The sequence below is a fragment of the Schistocerca americana genome, chromosome 3 (assembly GCF_021461395.2).
Source record: "Schistocerca americana isolate TAMUIC-IGC-003095 chromosome 3, iqSchAmer2.1, whole genome shotgun sequence".
NCBI classification, from domain to species: domain Eukaryota; kingdom Metazoa; phylum Arthropoda; class Insecta; order Orthoptera; family Acrididae; genus Schistocerca; species Schistocerca americana.
In genome coordinates this window covers 706,944,460-706,959,521 of record NC_060121.1, presented here as the reverse complement: position 1 = coordinate 706,959,521, position 15,062 = coordinate 706,944,460, and the positions used below count along the sequence as shown (strand labels likewise).

Genomic DNA, 15,062 nt, shown 5'->3' with positions numbered 1-15,062 from the left:
TGTGCATAAAAGACGCAGTACAGGTCATTCCTTCCATGCGTTCACCAGACCTATGTCTAGCCTTTCCCTTCCATGGCGCCACCTACCCTTTACTCACCAATATACCTACCCAAACTTGGTCACATCCCATCTTAAATCTTTAACAGTAACAACTACCCTGTAAATGTGTGTTTCCTAACTCCTTACCTTATAACATTGATCTTCTTTCCTGTGCCCTGTTATTAGTTACTTATGTGAAAATATCTAATATAAGGCCTGTTGTTCCAGTATTCTTCCTGTTTGTTATTTTATTTGTTATTGATAAAATTCCTGTTCTTCTGTAGAGATAACTAAATGCTCAGATATGCTGCCAGACAATTTTTTCTCTGGACTGATACTTTATCTTTATTTATACATTAGTTGTCACGTATATCTTCATTTAGGGAATGATTTCTGTTCTCGTTCTTTCTGCTGCTTTTATAACTTAGGTGACATATGTATTATATATTCGTGGCATTGTGCCAGGATGGAGGCAGTCTGCAGTGTAATAAACTCAGAAGTAAAACTCCAAAAAGCCAAGATTGGGAGTAAAGCATTTATTTTGATAACCTATTTCAGTAAGAGTATGTTGCCATCTATGGATCTGCAGTGGATAGAACCAAGTTTCAGGGTAATAAGTTCACAAATCTAGTGCAAAACCAAAACAACAATGGATACTTCTCAAAGTAAATGTTCCAGAGTAGGGAGCACCAGAAGATAAGGAGGCATTGTCGTCGAATGAGGAGGTTCAGAAAGCAATAAAAGTGAAGAAAGATGCAAAAAACAATGAGACTTAACAGGAAGACTGGAGAATAGGGAACCCTACAAGACCGCTAAAAAGATGGCAAAAAGAGCAGTGGCAAAAGCAAAGGCTGAGGCAATGGAAGAGGCATATGAAGAGCTGGAAAGAAGACAGGGTGACAGGCAACTCCTAGGGATTGCTAAAGCAAGGACGTAACATCAATGAGGCAGATAAAGAATGAATCAGGTGTAATATTACATGACCTTGAGGAAATCCTGAATAGGTGGTGGGAGTACTTTGAAAGGCTACTGAATGAGGAAAATGTACGAGAGAAGTGTGAAGATGGTGATGTAAATGAAGGAATGACCCAAAATATAAGTAGGGAAGAAGTCAAACACGCGGTGAAGAAAATGAAAAATTTGAAGGCCCTTGGGGCAGACCAAATCTCAATAGAAGTATGGAAAAGTCTGGGAGAATAGGGAATTGATATTCTCTGGGATCTAATGTAGAAGATGGGGAAAGAAGAAAGAATGCCGCATGCGTGGAGAAGCAGGATACTGGTTCCCATGTAGAAGGGGAAAGGGGATATCCATAACTGTGGCAATTATAGAGGGATAAAACTAATGTCCCTCACAATGAAGATCTGGGAAAGGATAATTGAGAAGAGGTTGCATCTAGAAACTGAGGTATGTGAAGAACAGTTTGGATTTATGCCGGGAAGAGGAACAACTGACGCAATATTTGCACTAAGGCAACTGATGGAGAGGCACAGAGAAGTACAAGCCGAAATGCATATGTTCTTTATTGATCTTGAGAAGGCATATGACAGAGTGAAGGGGCAAGAGGTATGGAGATGTCAGAGATGAAAAATATATTAGGGTGGTGGAAGACATGTATGAAGGTCCAGTGACACTTGCAGTGCAGGTGCAAGAAAGGCATTACCAATGAGAGTAGGACTACATCAGGGTTCTGCTCTCAGCCCATATCTCTTTGACCTTGTCGTGGATGTACTAGTCAAAGATGTGAAAAAAGAGGCACCTTGGAGCATGATATTTGCTAATGATGTTGTAATCTGTGAACCCACCCAAAAGGCACTTCAAGACAATCTTGAACAGTGGAGAAAAGCTCTAGAGGAAAGGGAAATGAGCATTAGCAGGGTGAAAACAGAGTATATGTGTACAAAGGATGCCAAAGATCTACATCGTCAGTGAAGAAACAATACTGCGTAAGTAGCAAAAGAAGAATTTTACACGAGAGACAAAAAACTGTCCAAAATGCCTAATGCATTTCACAGTGGTGCTAAATTTGCATCGTAGCACTACAAGGAAATATTGGATCAATTAAAATTGTGAAACAAAAATGATACGCTTTAGAAAGCTTAATTACGGCACATACGTGGAATTATTATGCCATGATCTGTTACTTAGGCGGTATTTGTTTGTTAGTCTCCTGGCACGACTTGACACATTTATGTTGGTATTTGGTGCAGAGAAAGCTAATAAGAACGCGTTTTGGAGCATTAATCTTTTTTATTGAAAGATTTCATAGAAACATTTTAAATTAATATACTGTTTACATAGTTCTGATAATGTCTGCACCTTTCTTCAAGAAAAATCCTAAACGTCACTCAAAGCAGCAACAGAGAATTGCACTGCACTGATACTCATCACACAGTTACCTCCATGATAATTTTCATTCATAAGGAATGTTGTCATAATAACTATGACAATCTTTAGGAAGAACTGATTTAAGTTGTAAATGATACCATTTGGATTTCTTGATTTTCAGTCTTTCCTTGTATAGTTTCGGGAAGCAAACATCTCCAAAAATTTTCCTCGGACACCTCAGTAATTCTTGCCACACCTCGTTGAAAGAGCACTTGTAGTAAATAATACCATTTGTGTGGTACTGTAGCGCTCTCAGATCGGTAACTGTAGGCTCAGTTTTTACAGCTCTTCCAGGCCTAATTGAGTTGTACAGCCACAAGCTTTTCTCTGTGTAGTTGATGAAAAAGTAATAATCTAGGTAATGGACTTCATATGGCTGTGGCTTTTTTCTCGCTTCTTTAGACATCATAGCGTATTGGCTAGGAAGTGTAACTTCACGTCCTTTAAGGTTGCACTCAGTGGAACTGTGAACTGAGTCACTTCCATCTGAGTATGCCTTTCTCCAAAAACTTTTGTGTAATCAGTACTCCAGTATCAATTGCTAATCTTAAAAGAGCATTTGATAATATCACATTTCTGTTCTGATATGTGCAGCCGTCAGAATAAAGAATGACTTGAACGGGATTTTCCTTAATCGTTCTGGGTAGGGTGTCCATGATGCATGAGGCAAAACATGATGCAACCAAATCACCTTGCATTTCATAGAACCAGTAACATACTGTATGACAACTTTCTAAATTCTAAATTGTTAAGTTATGAACAGCCAACTTTGTTTTATAATAAACTGCACTTGCACTTAAAAATGGAGCTACTTTCAAGGCCTGCAAGTCCATGGTGTACACTGAGCAGAGCTTCTGCTGGGCTTCTTTCTTGTCAGCATCTATTTGCATCCTTGCCTGCTCTTTCAATTGTGTGTGTTGCTTCCACGCGCCTTCACTCAAGTTACCAAGCCTGTAACTACAACACAAGTCGCACTGGTCTTATAAGCTAATGTTTCAATCTTCTAAAATCAAGTTAAAGGTAGCCCGACTTAATGATGAAACCTTCTCTGCATGACATTTTTCCACATAGAGTCCATACAGCTGTTGTTTGGATTGTAGAATAGGCTCAAGGTACAACTTTGAGGAGGATTTCCTGCAGTAATGCAACGGAAGTTTCGGAAGAGAGTCCAGGAATTCTTTCATGAAGGCTCTCTCATCTTTCTTCTTCTTCTCTTTGATTCGAGGTCATGACGATTCCGTATCAGGACTCATCCCATGTGTGGAATTACCCAGCTAATATCGGACAGTCCATTCTTTAATCCCAAGAGTATTGAGAAACATCTTTTTGCATACTTTGTTTCCCCAGCTCATTTTTCAAATGATAAATGAGTGTCCCTTTTCTCCTGGATTCGCCAGTGTTCTTCCCTGGACGTTTGGTCGGAATTATGTCCACAAGGTTGATGACGTAAACCTTCCTCTGATCCCATGACATCGTTTCCCGAAATGTGTTAAATACTGCCTGCCTATCATCCACAGAAAACTGATGACACTTCCTTTGAACGGATTTCTGGCACTTCTTCTAAGTACATGTTGAACCTAATTTTCGTATCTCTTGGAGTATCATGAGCGATTTTACCAATTCAACTTCTTTTATATCTGATATATGCCTGTCCACACATTCTCAGAATGTTATTGGCATTTTTATTCCAATCTTCAGGATATGGTTTAGACTTCCTTTTCCTGTCATTGCTTGCGTCACCATAAAATTCGTGGCCTTCACTGTCAGCATCATTATTGCTCCCATGATCTTCTGATGATTTATCCATAATGTTTGGCAAGCAATGAGCATCATCGCATAGCAATGAGTTTGAAATACTGTTGTCTCTAGTGGAAACTGTGACTGTGGTTTCGTTTTGAGCATTGTTGGATACAGCCACTGAAGTTTCTAGGTGGAAAAATATTTATAAATTAATTTAAGCAAAGATGAAGCTGAAATTCATGTATTTATGAGAACAACGGCATCAGTAATACTATTAACAATAATGCCAAGAAAATTACCTGCATCATTAGATGTTGCAGGAACAGTAACCAAGAACACCATATACGAAATTAATTCTTCTTCGGTAAATGTAACTTCAGCGTTATGACTTTTCTCACCTGTTGTTTGTTCTGCATTTACGGAAGATCCTACAAGAAAGTGGACAGTCTACAAATCTTTGGCAGAAATGAATAAAGCACAAAACTAGTGAAGTGGGGGCACTCTGATTTATATCACAATAAGACACTTGCGGTTCCACTAACATTCGAAGGTGAATAATAAAACCATTTTTTTACCGCTGTCAGTCACGCTCATGAACGATTCTCAGCTTTCATAAGCTGATTTCAGCTGAGAAACAATTTCTTCTTCAGTAAAAAGTTCGTCATCTATATCAATGTCCATTATCACGAATGAAGCTACAAGCATGGAACCACTTTCGAGCGCTGTTAAATATGTAATAAGGCAGTAACAATGTGCTGCGCTTGCTCCTGTGTTTACGTGGTATTGTTTACGGAATCCATAGATTGTAGATAGGCAGTATTTAATTCTCTACAGTTCCATAGTATTGCCATCTATTTATTTGCTGTGTCACATAGATGGTATTGTTTTAGATGATTTTTTCATGGTAAATAATTAACAATTCAGCATTATGGCGTTAAGAGCAGATGCATGTACGGTCAACGACATCATCTGACTAAAAAACGAAAAATCAGCAATTTGTTGGTTATGCGGTATTGTTTCTTCATCGAGCATATAGTAACCTGCAATTAGAACAACTGATGCTGGTCAAGAAATTTAAATACCTAGTCTCCTACATGCAAAGTGATGGAGGACTGGAGGCCTAAATACAACACAGGATAAATAGTGGATGGGTGAACTGGAGGAAACTGAGTTGAGTACTGTGTGATAAGAAGGTTAGCTGCAGAATGAAAGGAAATCTTTACAAGTCTGTGATGAGGCCCGTGATGCTGTATAGTGCAGAAACTTGGCCAATTACAGAAGCCCAAGAGAAAAAGATGGAAGTGACAGAAATAAAAATGTTAAGGTGGATGAGTGGAGTGACACGAAAGGATAGACTAAGGAATGAGTACATCAGGGGAACAGTGAAAGTGGGACCCATAGGGAAGAAAATCCAAGAAAGTAGGCTAAGGTGGTATGAACATGTGCAGAGAAGAGGGGAGTACTACGTGGGGAGAAGAGTTGAAGACCTAGAAATCGAAGGATTAAGGGGAAGAGGAAGACCGAAACTGAGATGGAAAGACAAGATAGCAAGGGACCTACGGGAGAAAAGATCGCTCGGAGAACAAGCACTGGATAGCATTTATGGAAGAGAAGGATTCTGCAAAGCAACCCTGAACCCACATATGTGGGAAAAGGCTGAGATGATGATGACGATGACGATGATGATGATGATGATAATGACGACACTTGGAAAAGTAACATACCTTATGCTGTACAAATTCACACAATCTCCTCCCTCTGTGTTATGTATCATTGCACATAATGAATATGCATGTGAAGGTCGTGAAAATCACTGGACATCAACATGTCAGTTTTAAAATAAACAATATGTACAGATACAAAGCCAACGGCATTGCCGCAGTGGTAACACCGGTTCCCATAAGATCACCACAGTTAAGCGCTGTCGGGCTGGGTTAGCACTTGGACGGGTGGCCATCTGGTCTGCTGAGTGCTGTTGGCAAGGGGGGTGTACTCAGCCCTTGTGAGGCAAACTGAGGAGCTACTTGATTGAGAAGTAGTGGCTCTGGTTTCGTAAACTGACAAATGGCTGGGAGAGCGGTGTGCTTACTACATGCCCCTCCATATCCTGTGGGCTGAGTTGACATGACAGCTGGTCAGTACCGTTGGGCCTTCCAAGGCCTGTTTGGACGGAGTTTAGTTTTTAGTACAGATACAAGCATAATGCACCAAATACAAGTGGTCATACCCGGGTAGCAGCAGTGTCAAACATTGTCAAGAACATCGTCCTGTTGCTCATCGCATTGCAAACTTCCATGTTTGACTGCACAAAGTACAGGGATCGATGTCCCAAGGGAAGGTATGGTCCCAATGAAGCCTTTTGTGCCACAGCCTGAGTCCTTTTTGTGTCAGTTCTTAGTGATGGTGTGCCTGAAATGTTTTCCTTGCCCACCTGTAAGAAAACTGTGTCATTTCAATGTTGGGTGTCATGGTTCTGACCTCCATCATAAAAGCGTCAAAAGAAGAGGTGAAAAGAGGGTAGGCTGTGACGACCTTCCCATCATGTGAAGCATCTGTGGTGGCCTTGTGCAGAATTTTGGTGAACTTTGGTGCAAGTGTGACATCATCCACCCACCTTGTAGCTCACATGAACTTCAGCTGTGACTTTTTTTTTTTTATACATGCATTGACACCTTGCTGTTTGGATTGCTGAATCCCAAGGGGGACATCTCAGGGTGACATGCTTTTGCATTGTAGCAGAGGAAGTTTGTAGGTATGTTTGAGCCACATTTCAAACTTATGTGTCACAATGGAAGATAATTATGGGGTTTTGAAAAAGTGAGCCTATACTTTTGTTGCACAGTGTAAATATGATATATTCACTGCATACAACACTAATGATGATCAAAAAGAAATGTAATATTACCAGGAATCAATCAAAGACTGAGTAATTTGAATGCATACGAGAAAATCTTCACTTGGGGTGAAGATAAACACAAGACTGTGGCTACACTGGGTAACTCTGTGAGTCAGTTCTCATAATAGAGAAAGGCAGGAGGATACCATATTCAGTAGGGATAAGCCTAATAAAGCACTGTCTCTGTTCATCAAGTGTTCCAAATTAATTTCTGCAAAATGTAGTTGTAGTTGTACTGAAATTTCTATCTTTTGGACTGTGCTTGAGCTGAATGATTATGACCAAAATATGTAGTATATTCACAAATAACCTTGTATGGAAATCATTAATTTGGTTTACACACACACACACACACACACACACACTCTTATTATTAGCAGTGCCTGGTTGAATAAAAATTTGATGTATAGCTCTTCATTAATGTCGTGGGTATTTTTTCTTTTTCTTGCAGTGTCCTTTGATCTTCCAGTATTCATAGCAGAGTTGAAAGGTGATTTTGGAAGAGGAGAACAAGGCCTAGTAGATTTGTCTATAAGAGACTTCAGTGTTCAGTTTGATAGATCTCATCGTTATGAAACCAACATACAGGTATATTGCCAAAACTGCATATATACATAATGTAGCTGCTTTTAATTAACTGTAATGAAAAATAAGACGTTTTTTTTTACTATTTTTAAAGGGAAATTTGTTGGTGAATAGAATGTTCAGTGGCTGTTTGGAAAATTTTGAGAGCTCTGAAAAGATGGACATGCTTTGTCTGTCTCAGTACCACATAACCACAGGTTTTGATAAGTTACATGTAAAAGATTACACTATTGCAGCCTACTCAAGCAGAAATAACGCAGAGAAAGGAGGAGTTGTTGCATACTTTAAGACAGAGCACAAGTTCAAAAACATTGAGAGAAGATGATTTTGTAGTGATTAGAACATAGAAATGTGTGCTTATGAATTAATCCTGAAAAGTAGTTTGCTTTTAATTGTAACTGTATCTAGATCCCTACTGAGAAATTTTGAACTATTTATGAGGAATCTAGATATCTTACTGTGCTATCTGTCAGACAGCAGCAAGAAGTTAATAGTCTCTGGTGACTTCAGTATGGATTTTCTAAAGGTTTCTGACAGTAAAAATGATCTGGAAACCTTATTTGGAACCTACATATTTGTCTCAATAATTAATTTTCCAACATAGGTGGATAAAGACAGTAGGGCCCTAATTGATAATGGTTTCTCTGATGAAGCTCAGAGTAAGAAAATAACTGTTTACCCAATAACAAATACTCTCTCTGATCGTGATGCACTGTTAGTTAGGATAAATAACATAGCACTTTACAGTATGGATACACTTCAGTAAAAATAATCTAGACTAATTAATGATTCCAGGACAAATGTTTTTACGAATAGTTTACAGGTGATGACGTGGGAGGTAATTAATGAGGTTGGGTCAAATGAAAACCTTAAATATTTTTTAAAATATTGTTTATTGCCCCGAAGTGTTACAAAGCTGTATCACTTTTCAACATAATCTCCCCCATGCTCAATGCAAGTCCCCAAGCGCTTACAAAGTGCATAAATTCCTTTAGAAAAAAATTCTTTTGGTAGTGCGTGCAACCACTCATGGATCGCGTGGCGTACCTCTTCATCAGAACGGAACTTCTTTCCTTCCTTCTTTTGGTAGTGCGTGCAACCACTCATGCATCGCGTGGCGTACCTCTTCATCAGAACGGAACTTCTTTCCTTCCATTGAGTCTTTGAGTGGTCAAAACATATGGAAGTCACTTGGGGCAAGGTCTGGTGAGTATGGTGGATGAGGAAGACACTCAAAATGCAGGTCTGTGATTGTTGCAACTGTTGTATGGGCAGTGTGGGGCTTTGCATTGACATGTTGCAAAAGGACACCTGCTGACAGCAGTCCACGTTGCTTTGATTTGATTGCAGGCCGCAGATGATTTTTTATGAGATCTGTGTATGATGCACTGGTGACAGTTGTCCCTATAGGCGTGTAATGCTCCAAAAGGATGTCCTTTTCATTCCATAAAAGAGTCAGCATAACCTTCCCTGCTGATGGTTCTGTTCAAAACTTCTTTGGTTTTGGTGATGAGGAATGGCGCCATTCCTTGCTCACTCTCTTCATTTCTGGTTGGTGGAAGTGAACCCAGGTTTCGTCCCCAGTAACGGTTTTTTCAAGGAAGCCATCACCTTCTCGTTCAAAGTGCCGAAGAAGTTCTTCACAAGCATCAACACGTCTTTCTCTCATTTCAGGAGTCAGCTGCCATGGCACCCATCTTGCAGACACTTTGTGAAAGTGGAGCACATCATGCACAGTGTGGTGTGCTGACCCATGATTAATCTGTGAACATGCTGCAGTGTCATTCAGTGTCACTTGGTGGTTTTCCTTCACTATGGCTTGAACTGCTACAGTGTTCTGTGGAGTCACAACTCATTGTGCCTGACCTGGACGAGGAGCATTTTCCACTGAAGTCACACCATTTTGGAACTTCCTACTCCATCCGTAGACTTGCTGCTGTGATAAACATGCATCACCTACTGAACCTTCATTCAGTGATGAATTTCAATAGGTTTCACACCTTCACTACACAGAAACTGAATAACAGAGCGCTGTTCTTCCCTGGTGCAAGTCGCAAGTGGGGCGGCCATCTTTGTACTGATACTGCAACGGTATGTGTGCATCTGCACTATGCTGCCACCTACAGGCCATTCTGTACGCTGTTTGTAGCACGCTTACCGACTTACAGGATAACGGTGCGAAAGTTATTTCAAATTTAAGGCTTTCATTTGACTCACGCTCATATAATGAATCAAATGCTAACATAAAATTTTATCTATTCCTTGATAAATTCATATCATTATTTAAAAATAGTTTTCCACATAAGCTAATCAAAAAGGACACTAAACAGCTATGTGAAGAGCCATGGTTCACTTGAGGGATTAAAGTATCTTGTGAAAGGAAAATGGAAATGTATCTTGTGGCAAGCACAAGTATGGATCCTCCAGCAGCTGCAAACTACAAAAACTACTCAAAATTACTAATAAATTTTATTAGAAAATCAAAGCACATGCACATAATGTCAGAAATCAGTACTTCCAACAACAGAATTCTATGCGGAATGTAGTGAAATGAGAGGCAGGACAACCAGCCACAGAACAAGACGAAATATCTATTGAACTGAATGGATGGGCTATAAATAATGTGTCACAGGTAGCAAATGCATTTAACAATCACTTCTTAAATATAGAAGAAAGCATAGGGACAAACAGCAAAAGAGCAATAGAATTGGTGTGTGTTGAAATAGTAACTTTAATGACATTCAGTCATATGAATGTATCAAAAACTCCTCCTCCTGAAATTAAGAAAATTATTCATCCTCTTAAAAATTAAAAGCTCATCTGGCTTGCATGGTGTTTCCAATAGAGTACTAAAAATTTGTTCCCATGTAATAAGCCCAGTCTTACGTGAAACAAGTAATGCATCACTGATTCACGGCATTTTTCCAGAGAGACTGAAATATGCCGTTGTTAAACCCTTCTTCAAGAAAGGTGGTAAGAGAGATGCCAATAACTACTGACTTGATTCACTGCTGACGTCATTCTTGAAAATTTTTGAGAAATAGTGTGTTTTAGAATAGTATCTCACTTTAGCAATAATAGTATCCTTAGCAAATCACAGTTTGGATTTCAATATGGTTGCTAGATTGAGAATGCTATTTACAGATTCACTCATCAGATTTTACAAGCATTAAGTAATAAAATAGTGCTGGTTGGTATTTTCTGCAACTACTTTAAGGTATTTGACAGTGTGAATCACAGTATTCTCTTAGATAAATTGTTGTCTGATGGGATTTATGGTATAGCCAACCAACGAATAATATCATATCTAACTGAAAGAGTGCAGAAAGTTGTATATAGTAATTTAAGTAGTGTAGTGACATAATCCTGACTGGAGAGAAATCATGTGGGGTTCCCCAAGGTCCACCACTGTTCCCCTTATATGTATACAATCTTCCACATAGTATACAATAAGCAGAATTAGTTCTTTTGCATATGACACTAGTATTGTAATCAGTCCAATCATACACACAGAAACAGAAGAACTGGCAAGCAAAGTTCTTAAAAGTATTGTTGACAGGTTTTCTGCGAATATTCAGTTCTGCACGTCTAGAGGTCCTGCACAAATGATAAGTGTAACATATGGTGGAGAAATAATAAATAGTGTGGAAACATCAAAATTCTTAGGGCTCCATATTGATGAGATTCTAAATTAGGAAAAAAAGACGTTTTGGTCCTCCGAAAATGACTTAGTTTGCCACATTTACTCTTACAATCATTGCAGATCATGGGGAGAAACAAATCAGTAAGCTGACATATTTTGCATGTTTTCATTCAGTAATGTCATGTGGAATAATGTTCTGAGGTAACTCATTTTTAAGAAAGAAAGTCTTCTTTGAGCAAAAATGTGCTGTAAGAATAATATGTGACACTCACCCATGATCACCCCGTAGACAACTGTTTAAGAACTTCGGCAGTTTGACCACTGCTTCACAATGTATCTGTTCCTTCATGAAGTTTGCTGTAAACAATCCACTACAGTTCAGAACGAACAATGAAATACTTAATTACAGTACCAGGAGGAAAAATAACATTCATTACCTCACATTAAGATTGTCCTTGGCACAAAAAAGGGTGCACTGTACTGCAACAAAATTTTTCAGTCACTTTATACGAAATGTCTGACAGACAGCAAAGTAAAATTTGATGGCAATCCGAGAAAATTTCTCCTTGGGCATTGGTGACGGGTACTTTTTATTAATATTGGAAAGAAGGCATGAATAATTGCAAACCTAATATGCCAGTGAAGTATATAAAATCCAAATAGAGATCAGGGAGAGTAAGAGTGCTTATTTTATACATCGCCAGATGCAGATGCGTGCTTCACTGAGGGCCACTGCTGCAGGTGAAAGCCGAGTAAGGGAGGTGGCGGCATTAGTGAAACACAGTGCTGCAAGTGGAAGCCCTTGCCCAGAACAACATTGTGACTGAACCGACTGCCTGGCAGACCAGCAGACTGCAGTGGTGATGTCCCAACAGGATGTGGATGTAGCTGATTTGCTCCCTACCAAGATCCACCACAAACAACTTCAGAACTTTGTGGCTTACCATGATACCTAACAGCCACTTCTGCCACTGGCTGAAGGATTGGACCCAAGTGGTAGCCCTTGGAGGAAAACACGATGGTCCACAGTTGTCTGTGAGATAACACTCAAGAGTCCAGCAAATACAGGGGAACCCGCACATCCATGGTTACTTTCCACCAGACTATTCCTGTTGACAGGCACCGTCCTAGTATGTAGCCAAAAAACTCGACTGTGCATTGCCACCCGAAGCGGCAGACACAGACTTCTTTGTTTGGATCTTAAATGTATGCATGAAGTGCTCCAACTCCGAGTTAGAAACCTGGTGAAATACTGCAGTAGTCAGATACTCAGTATCATTGTGAACACAAAAGTCCTCAAACTCCTGTGGCACAAACTGGCGATTGTTGTCAGATACCAGGGTCCTGGGAGCCTATCGATGGCAAAAGTGACTAAGAATGCACTAACTGTGGCAGTCAGCAACAGAGGACAGCTTGGCTACATATGGGAAATTGCATTGACCACCAACAACCATGTGGTTTGCCAATCAAACTCCAGATCAGGTCCCCTTGGTAGCCGCCATAGCACACGAATGTCATATCAATAGTTACTGCAACCAGTGGACACTCCTATCTTGCCGCTTGTAATGAAGGCCAAATAAGCAAACAAATGACATGTGATCATTGATGTGGAATTTAACCCCATAGAAGAAGACATAGAACTTTCTAACCCCAAAGATAATAGCTAGCACTCGTGATGCATAAGCGATGAGTTGTTCGATGCCGTCTGGGTTCTGGTGTGACAAGACAGCACCAGTGCCATTCTGGGAAGCATCACAGACCAGGGTTAAAGGTTTGCTCAATGTAAAGGAAGTCAGACAGGAAGCAGAGCACAAACACTGCCTGAGAGATTGAAAAGCGCCTTGACAATCCGCATACCAGACAAACTTATTGCACTACTGATCAAGGTAATTGAGAGGCTGGCATGTGGGCATGGAGTGGGAATGAACTGAGCATATTACAAAAGCTTACACAAAAAGACTCGAGCTCCTTCAGGTTTTTGGACACTGGTAGGTTGACAGTGGTCTTGATGTCATCATTCATGTGGAAAAAATAATCTTGAGTAAGCACATGACCAAAAACATTCACCTCCAGGGAAAAAACTCCAGTTCTCAAGCTTGGAACAAGGGCCATTCTCTAGGTGGTGTTGTAAAACTGACTGAATCACCACCAAAGAGCTGGTCCACATACATGACGAAATAGGGGAGACAATATCCTGATCCTGCCAACACTGCAACTCAGCGTTTACCAAGATGCATGTGGCAAAGGGAATGGGGTGGAGGTGACAAAATTTGGGTACTGACAATGGCCTCAAAATTTTCTGCTCGGACCAAGATGTTCTCAAACAGCTCCTGTAGGAGCTCTATAATTGGTTCAAATTGTGAATAGGGATGGATTGAGACACTGAATGCACTCTGTCAACTATCTGGGAGCCAAAAACAGAAAATCCAACAAGCCCAAAAGTATTTTGCACCCATGGTTAGTTGGCCACTAACAAGATAAGTTGACTTTCTACATTCTTATAACATGTGGATACAGATAATTGCTCCCACAAAGGAGCACGCAGTTTAATGTAAGACGTAAGCTGACGAAACGGCCATTGCAACTCTAGGCACCCCAAGAGCCTGATTGTATCTAAATTAATTAGGCTGACTGCCGCTTCTGTGTCTGCATGAAATTGCACTGGCTGCCTATCCACTACCAACATCAGAAAAATACTTTGGGGCGACACATGCAGGGATTTGGATGCAGCCCCAGAGTCCAGTGAAAACACCAGGGCATCAGATGACCGACTCACAGCCCATCCACTGTCACAAACAGTTGCCAGTTGACCTGTTCCCCACCATACCCCACACATGGCCCCCTCATGCTGGCAGTCATGGCTAACTTGCATCAAATGACAGTTGAGACCAGACAGCTGGCTTGTCGGACGACTGAAAGGACAATGGTGCTGAGGACCTGGAAAATATTGCTGGCGGGAACGATGATGCTGCAAGTGGCGTGAGCCTGCCGAGCTTGGCATGGGCGAGGACGGAAAGTGCAGTGATGCCACAGCACTGACTTCATCAACAGCAGCAGTCCACAATGACTTGGCAAGAGTCTAGCCGCCTTGGTTATACAGTCGGGCACCAGTGGCTGTTTACCATGTACATCCAGTTGGGCCATCAGCCAATAGTGAATTATCAGAAAGGATGTCCCATGCCATCACCATAAGCTCATGTGATTCTGCAGTTTGAGCAATGTCACTTAAAAAGGGGTCAGACAAGGTCAATGCCCTGATCCGAATGTTGTGATCAGGAGCTAGCCTGACAATCAAGTTCAGAATTAGTGAATGCATATGAGGTGGCATTTCGGACACTCTAAACAACACTTGGTGAGAGGCCCTGCAAAAGGATGATCCACATTGCATATGACTGCCCAGGGCACTTGTGATGCTGGTTAAGCTGTAAACCGGCCACCACCAAATGGGTTGATGGCAAACATGGGGTGTAAGCACCTAACAAAGCTCATTAAAGGGAAGTTTCTCAGGCTCAGTGGAGTGCTTCAAAATTTGAGCAACTTGCACACTGTTCAGTTGCGCTACATGTCAGCTTGTCTTCTCCTTCATGATATCCACTGGCAGGTATAGTTAAAGAAATAAATTCAAAACCTTTGTACACATACCAAATATACAGGGTGATTCAAAAAGAATACCACAACTTTAAAAATGTGTATTTAATGAAAGAAACATAATATAACCTTCTGTTATACATCATTACAAAGAGTATTTAAAAAGGTTTTTTTTCACTCAAA

General features: G+C 40.4%; 1 protein-coding gene and 1 pseudogene across 1 annotated transcript in view; both read left to right on the top strand.

Moving 5' to 3' along the window:
* Positions 1 to 15,062, top strand: part of LOC124605329 (vacuolar protein sorting-associated protein 13D) — a 552,708-nt gene that overhangs the window by 210,357 nt on the left and 327,289 nt on the right. Inside the window, exon 24 of the mRNA XM_047136935.1 lies at positions 7,515 to 7,651. Coding sequence (XP_046992891.1) covers positions 7,515 to 7,651 — 137 coding nt within the window. The remainder of the gene's footprint in view (positions 1 to 7,514; positions 7,652 to 15,062) is intronic.
* On the top strand, positions 6,031 to 6,148 carry LOC124607684 (annotated as a pseudogene).